At 52.0% G+C, this 7465-nt stretch overlaps 1 protein-coding gene across 1 annotated transcript; it reads right to left on the bottom strand.

Moving 5' to 3' along the window:
- Positions 1 to 2499: 2499 nt before the first annotated feature.
- Positions 2500 to 6768, bottom strand: MYOZ3 (myozenin 3). The gene is made up of 6 exons (XM_033073443.2): positions 6636 to 6768; positions 6168 to 6331; positions 5858 to 5932; positions 5610 to 5757; positions 5176 to 5347; positions 2500 to 2725 (listed from the first exon to the last, which is right to left on the bottom strand). The coding sequence occupies exons 1-6, from the start codon at positions 6766 to 6768 to the stop codon at positions 2563 to 2565; spliced, it is 855 nt and encodes a 284-aa protein (XP_032929334.2). The 3' UTR covers positions 2500 to 2562.
- Positions 6769 to 7465: the final 697 nt, after the last annotated feature.

Here is a 7465-nt window from a genome sequence, read left to right as displayed (position 1 = left end):
CCAAACCCTCTTCAAGCTCTTTTGATATCTTCAGTTGGAATGTTATGGACTGTTAAAATGTAACCAGAGACTCTTCTCTGTGAGGTAACTAATGATGTATTATTCTAATGAGGTATTAAACCAGGACTGAATAGGAGTTGGAAAACGAGTTCGTCAGATCTGCCAAACCCATGCCTTGGCCTCACCACTACACAGAATTTTCCTCCCTCCTTTTTCCTGATTTCTCAATTTAAAAAAGACAAGAAAACAAACCCTTAAGTGCATCACTTCTAATCCTGCACACCCTGAGCAAGACAACTTCTGGGTCAAGTGAGCAGCCCCCAGGCAGTGTGGGCATGATGTTGAGTGACAGGTCAGCAGTTGGTGATTTAGCCAGGTGACAGCCCCCAGCCCCAGAGCCTGGGCTTGTGCTGCCTGCAGCTGCAGGGTGGGGCAGGATGCATTTGCAGCTGCTCTGGGGGAGATTTGGGGCTCTCAAGGCCTGTAAAACAGCATCCCCTTACCTTGTGACATGGGTCCCACTTTATCTTGCTTTGATAAGATGTGAAACTTTTCTGTACTGCAAGTGAAGTGGTAGCCTCACCAATCTGCTGCAGTGAGGTCTGTGTCCATGTGGCTGAAGGATTTTAGGCTTATCTCCATATTAACTTCTGTGCAGTGCATCTGTGCATGTCTTCAAAACAGGATGTGGCCTGTTCTGAAGCTTCATTTGCTTATTTTTTTTAAAGTACATAAAAATATTTGAATTTTTCAACGCCATGCTTTGACCCAGCTTCCTGGAGTGCAATGTCTGAGGACTTGGTCTGATTTTTATGTGACTGCTGCCACAAGCAAGAACCTACATGGGCAAGGACAGACGTGTCTACTTTTAGATCCCATCATGGTGCCTGCTCTGCCAGGCTGTCAGAGGAGGTGTAGCCCTTGTGGCACCACAGGCTGGCTTTGGAGAAAGAGCAGGGCTTTAGGTGTGAGTAATTAATACAGCTTCTGTCAGGAGAAAGCTGTCCCAGGGTGGTGTTGGACAGCAGAGGCTGCTTGTGGATGGGAGGGCTGTGGCTTTTGCCACTGCACTGGCCCAGTGTCCTCAGCCAGGACCTGTGAGGGCTGTGACAGATTTGGAATGCAGAAGGCTTCACATCATCCCAATCTATTTATTATTTCCAGCCAGTTATCCAGAGTGCCTAGATTCTGCAGATGATGGACAAAGAGAAGGGAAATGGAGCAGGGCAGCAGTTAAGCATCATAGATTTATTGTTTCTAAGGAACAACCATTTTTCTTTCTGTTTGCTTGCCCCCTCTTGCTTCTGTGGGAAACAGAGTAATGAAAGCTTCCCACCTGAATGATATATTGTGGCAGCAGAATCCCTGCATGGGATTTGCTCTGCACAGCCTTACAAACTTCAAAAAAATGCTAACTGCATTTTTACCACAACACTTACTTGTCCTATTTAACCACAATGGTGGAAAAAGAAACTTTTATCCTGGTGCTTTTGGGAGTATAAGAAAGGGTAACACTCAGAACCTGACAAAAGCAATTGAAGGAAACCTGTGTTGAGTCAGAGGTTTTTGTGGGTAGGGTTCCCCAGATGTTCTGGTAACTGTAGGCTGTTGTTAGCTGCATGTCCCACTGTGTCTCACTGCTGAAAATGTTGGTGTAGTTGGATCCTCACTGCTGATTTTCATGTTCACAGGGAAGCTTGTGCTTGCTCTGGAGGCACAGCCATGCTGCTTTTCCTTCTCACTGGTGTTGAAGTTACCAGAACACCCTGGCAGCGTCCTCACACTGCTGTGGTTCTGCTGGGCAGTGAGTCCAGGCAGTTGATCCTTGACCAACTACATGAAGCAAATCTGTCACTCAGAGAGCCTGGATTAGATGTTCAAGCAAGACATGCAAAGAGCAGTAGGAAGGGGAAAATAGCTGCCAAGTGCTAGGCAGTAGCTCATGGAAAACAGGGCACAAGTTTCCAATTCCCAGCGTTCCTCTCCTCTCTGTCATGGCCATGCTGTGTTGGTAAACAAGTAGATTCCCACTCCTTCATTTGTTTTTGTTGTCCAGCCAAGCTCAAGGTAGCTGCTTTAAACATGCCAATGCTTCAAGTAACTTGTTTTGCTACTGCTCTTCCATTATCCCCTCCTCTCTGCGTGCTGACTGGAATGACAGATGCAGGCTTGTCCTGAAGATGGAATTTCTCTGCAAAAGCACCAGCTGTCCAAGCAGGTCTTGTGTGTCAGCGAGGATGCAGTGAGGCAGCTTGGTGTGTTGCAGCTGGCAGTGCTGCTGATTTCCATGAGGCAGGGAAGAGGACAGGCTGTCCGGGATGTTTTGTACGGGAGCTTGCGGGGATCTGCTGGATTAACAGTGAGGACTTGTCTGTTGGCACTGACTGCAAGGGGAATTCAGAATGGTCCCACACTCGAGCTCATTCAAACCTCATTCGAAGATGACAACCCAAGCCCACCAGCTGAGCTTTCACAAAGGATATCTGCCCCTCTCCTCTCCCCTGTGAGTGTCAGAGTCCAGTGAGGGAACCATCCGTGGCCAAGGGGAAGGGAGCACACGTCCTACAGCTCTTCGCTCTCCGGCAGGATCCGCACCCAGCCCTGGGCCACCCTGTTGAAGTTGGGCCTGTGGGAAATCACCTCCAACACACTCAGGTTATCCAGCTCTACGGTGGGCAAAGAGAACAGCTCACCAACCAACGCCCTGTCAAATGGGGCCGGTGTCCTGCAGCACAAAAAGAAGGACACAGTCACAAGGAGAGGTTGGGCATGTTGTAAAGGTGTTAGAAAATATAAGTCTGGATTTACTGAGTCCAGCACAATGTAGCAATGCCTGTTAGAAATGGCAACCCTTCTCTTCCTCCCCAGGACACTGTCAGAGCCCTGCCAGCCCAGCGAGGTGGTTCTCTGGTACAGAGCCCACCTCAGCTCAAGCTTTGGCAAGGCTGGAGAGTGGGGTTTGGTGCCTGGGTGTTGGTGGAAGTGTTCTGCACGTGGAAGGGCTTAGATTCAAATACCAGTGACAAACCCCTGGTCTCAGAGTGCCTCATGTGCAGCTCCTGTGTCCTGCAGAGGGCTGAGTCTGAGGGCTGCTCTGGATCATTAGCACTTGCAGCTCTATTGGCCCTGGCTCCATCCCGCCTTTTGGGACAGCTCCTCATGAACAATGACTAACAGCAGGAGCAGTGTGGGGGCAAGAGCTGTCATCTCTTTCTGGAGAAATGTGGAAAAGGACTGGGGAAGAGTGTGCCAGCCCCCAAAAAGGCAAGAATGTTGGTTTTGGAGCAGCACATGGGGGCTGAGCTATCAATGAGACAAAACTGGGAATGTTTGCTTTGGGAAGCACTGCTAGAACATGAATAACGTGGCACTGTTTTGCAACAAAGAAGAAATAAGAGGGGGAAAGGCAAATCAGAGAAGTTTGTTCTAGAAACTTTCTTTTGGGAAATGAGAGTCTTTGTCAAAGTTTGGTTTTTACTCTCTCTTAAGGCAGCACACCTTAGCAAGGTGGCACAGGTTTTTGCATCACAGTCTGAATGTTTAAAACTGGGGATAAATCTGCCTGCTGTAACACAATTGCTGTGGAGATGGTGGATTTGCCCTTACTCTGTGACCCATGAGAGCTGTGCTTGGATTCAGCTAGCCTTAGGCAAGACCACTGGCTTTTCGATAGCCAGTTTGTTCCAAAAAGTTTGTTTTTCTGTGGTTTGGTATTTGAACTGAGAAGTGATACAAAAGCCAGTTAAAAGAAGACTGGCTTTCTGAATCTTTCTGCCTCACTGAAGAATTAGAGGAGGTGGTAAGAGGCTTGGAGTTAATTTAGCATCCATCTGTATTAAATTACAGTTGAAGACTTTAAATAGAAAGGCAGCATGTGAGAGGGGAGAAATGGTACAGGGTAGAATATTATTCAGAAACATGCCCTTGCTTCAGTCCCTGTCCATAAATAAATCCTGAGGCAGGAACATGGCTAAATGTTGAAAGAAAAGAGCCAAGTGTCTGCAGCAGCTCCTTCTCCCCCTGCAGTACCTCCTTGGCTCTGACTCCTCAAGGAGAGCCACATGGCAAAGCCCCAGGGTTGAGGGGGAGGAGAGCAGCAAAGGGACAGTGGTGGCCAGGCCCATCTCTGCCCTTTAGGATGGCTTTTCCCACAAGGTGGGGTTGTGGTGCCCCTCTGCCAAGTACTGAAACACAGCAGTCGTGTCCCCCACGCCTCAGATCCAGTCCTGGGGTGGGTGCTGGCACATGGTCTGCTGGGGAGCTGTGCTGTGTCCCGGGGGGAAACTCCAATGGGAACTTGCCTGATGGAAGGTGACTTTGACCAGGCCACCAAAGCCAATGTAATTCCATCCTCATCACAGAGGCTTTCAGGAAGGAGGGCAGACAGGACTCCTTTTGCTGATTCCCTGGGATGATGTTCAGCTTAAAAGACCAGTTCTTATTATTCTGCCATGCAGAACAGAAATCTGACGCTTTGCTACTACCACATCTCCATCTCCTGGATCCCCACCATCACCTTTCCAGAAATGAGATCTGTGTTGGCAGCCTTTGCTCCAGGGTCCCACCCTTGACCCCAGTGTAATTTGGAGGTGTGAGGACACACCAGCTGTGCTCCATCAGAAACAGCCACAGGGTACAGACCTTGCCAGGCTGAGCCACCAGAAACCCCCTGGCCTGGAGGCTTTGGGCTTGAGCAGGTGTTTGGAAGGAATCTGGTGACCTCTTAGCACTCTGCGGTAAGATTAACCTTATACCCCCACTGCTTCCAGCAGCTGCTTGAATACCTTAAGGAAATTAGGAAAGAGACTTGGCACTGTGTCCTTCCTCCACCCGGCTGAGACCGGAGCCCAGCTGGGAGCAGGAGTGATTCCTTCTCCAGGACCATGCCTGTAAGAATTGGTCCTCCCAAATTGCATCCCTGAGGTTACCCAGTGAGATCAAGCTGCTTAAGGCTGTGTGAGCCCAGTAGCAGAGCTCAGAGATCTGGGGGAGAGCTGCTGGAGGCAGGAACCTTTGCAGGGAACCACAGAGGAGCTCCTGATTAGGAAAAGAGCATCCTGAGCCCTTGCTGTGCCCCTGTGGGTCTGGCATGAAGGGTTGTTTCCCTGGCAGGATGGTGGGTGGCCCTCAAGGCTGAAGGGCTTGGCCAAGGGCTGGTGGTGTCTGCCCCGTTACCTGTTGAAGCTCCTGAAGTCCCACGCAGGGGGTCTCATGGGTGGGGGGTTCTTGCCATGCACAGCATCATTCTTGTCACCAAAGAGCTCCTGCCATGGGGACTGGTAGCCCTTGGGGATGGCAGTGACATTGAACTTCTCGTGGGGGATTTCTTTGAGGGGGCTCGAGTACCCTGTGCAGGGGACAGACAGTGTGAGCTGCTGGGGCCACAGCCACGCTGGGCAGGGGGCTGGAATGGCCCAACCTCTGCATGGCCATGGAAGACCTGTTACTGGGGCAGGAATGCACATCTATAACATATCTATATATAGAGATATTTGTGTCTGGGGGAGGGTTGGGTAGACCCCGCAGCAAGCAGCAGCTCACTGCCTCCAGCCCCATGTTGCTGAGATCACAGCAGTGTTGGATTCAGGTGCAAGGAAGCATTGACTTACCTGGGGCTAGGGCACTGGGGTTCAGGACTTTGCTCATGTGCAAGACCTTCTCTGACTTCTTGGGTACTTCTGGGGGGCCACCTTGGGGTGATGCTGCTACATGGAGCTCGGAATGATAATTCTCCTGGCCCCCAGCATTCTCCCCTGCCTGTGGAGGGGAGAGTTAACAGGCACAGGGGAGCTTCCCCTGCCTCATTTGGGACTTGGGCATGGTTAAAAACAACTCAGAGCTTCTTCCATCTACTCACCATCTGTTCATTCACTGTTCCTTCTAGATCACCTTTCCCAGTGTGGTGTGAGCCACCTGCCCTTTGCCCTGGGAGCTGCAGGAGACAGTGAGTGGGTGAAGAGGGGGATCAGCACCATCCCTTTCCTCTTTGGTGGATATTGAACCCCAGGTTTGCCCATCTCTGTGCCCAGCACCTGAGGACATTTCTCCTCTCCCTTCATCTCTGCATAGCAGTCAGCCAACCATGGCTACCCTGACCACAGACCCCGCCAGGAATTCCTTCCCTGGAAAGGCTGCAAGAGCCAGGGAAGGGCTGTCCTCAGACCCACCTGCCTGGAGCTACTGGGATACTCAAAGACAAAGCGCTGCACCCGCTTCTGGCGTTGCTGGAAGAGCCGGGAGCCAGGGTTGTTCGGCAGGGAGAGCTCCTCGATCATCAGGTCCTGTGTTGTGCTCATCTTCTTTCCCAGGTCCAGCTGGGGCTCTGAGGAGGCTGGGAGAGCACAGCTACAGCTGAGGATGCTGTAGTGCTGGAGACCCCGAAGGCAGCACAGACACATATCCCCTCACTGGGGTCTCTGTTTAGTGGTTGGGCCATTTGCCCACACCAGGGACTGGTGTTTCCTCTGTATGAGGAATTGTCAGGGAGCTCTAGAGGTTCCAGCTGGCTCTCCCACCCTGTGCATGGACTGTTCCAGCAAAAGCAGGACAAGTGGCCTCAACCAGAGCTGGGTCTGGCCCATAGGCAGGGAGGGCAACACTGTCCTGGGGCTGGCGACACAGCTGCACCCCCTTACCATCTTCAGGGCCCCGTCTCATGATGGCCATCACGTGCTGCTGTGCTCCTGGGGCAGCTCTGTTGGAGGCAGGTGGATCCTGTCTGGCTGGAAGAAAGAGGTACTCCAGTAGTGACACCAAACATGGGAACATGTCAGCCCTAACCATGCCCCAGAGAGACAGTACAATTCAGCTGAGCATCCCTGTGGTCAGCCTCATCCCTGTGCATCTCCTTGCACTGCTCTCTGTCCCCATCAACAGAGAGGGAATGTTCAAATCACACTACCCCTCAGCTCTCGCCTGTCATTCTTCCTCTCTGCCCTTCTTTAGGGTAGAAACTGTCTTTGCCTCTGTCTTTGCCCACAGTGAGTCGCTGTCCTTGCCTTGTCCGAGGGCCAAGCGCCCTGAGAGCAGCAGCTGCTGGCCGAGTGGGGGCCCTGGCTGCCCTCCCCAGCACCTCCGCCTTAGCAGAGCTATTTTCAGCTGCTGCCTCTGAGGGTGCAGGAGCTGCAGCCCTGAACCTGCGGGAAGCTGGTGAGCCCAGACAGTAGCTAGAAGGGTCATGGGACCACTCAGCTGGGTTGCTCCGTTGTGGAGAGGTGGCTGGAAAGCAGCCCCAGTCTGACCCCCCTGAGCTGGCCACCTGCAGCAGAGCCTTCCTGTGCTGCCAGGACACTCGGCTCCACAAGAGCTGTTCCACCCTGTTTGGTGCATCTGGCATCCCTCAGCTTGGGCTGATGCTGGGTAGCTTCCCCTAAGGCCCCTGCAGTGCCAGGTTTCCCATGTGGCTGGGATGTCTGGCACACAACTCCTTGCCAGCTCTGAGTTCAGCATTAGCCATGGACACAAC

The sequence above is a fragment of the Catharus ustulatus genome, chromosome 15, assembly GCF_009819885.2.
Source record: "Catharus ustulatus isolate bCatUst1 chromosome 15, bCatUst1.pri.v2, whole genome shotgun sequence".
Lineage (NCBI taxonomy): Eukaryota > Metazoa > Chordata > Aves > Passeriformes > Turdidae > Catharus > Catharus ustulatus.
This window is presented reverse-complemented; position numbering and strand designations above follow the sequence as displayed.

Coding starts and splice junctions, on each gene's coding strand:
- MYOZ3 (XM_033073443.2), bottom strand. CDS start 6,768: ATGTTCCCATGTTTGGTGTCACTACTGGAGTACCTCTTTCTTCCAGCC. Junction 6,332..6,635: donor GAGACGGGGCCCTGAAGATG/GTAAGGGGGTGC, acceptor GTGCTCTCCCAG/CCTCCTCAGAGCCCCAGCTG. Junction 5,933..6,167: donor ATCCCAGTAGCTCCAGGCAG/GTGGGTCTGAGG, acceptor TGTCTCCTGCAG/CTCCCAGGGCAAAGGGCAGG.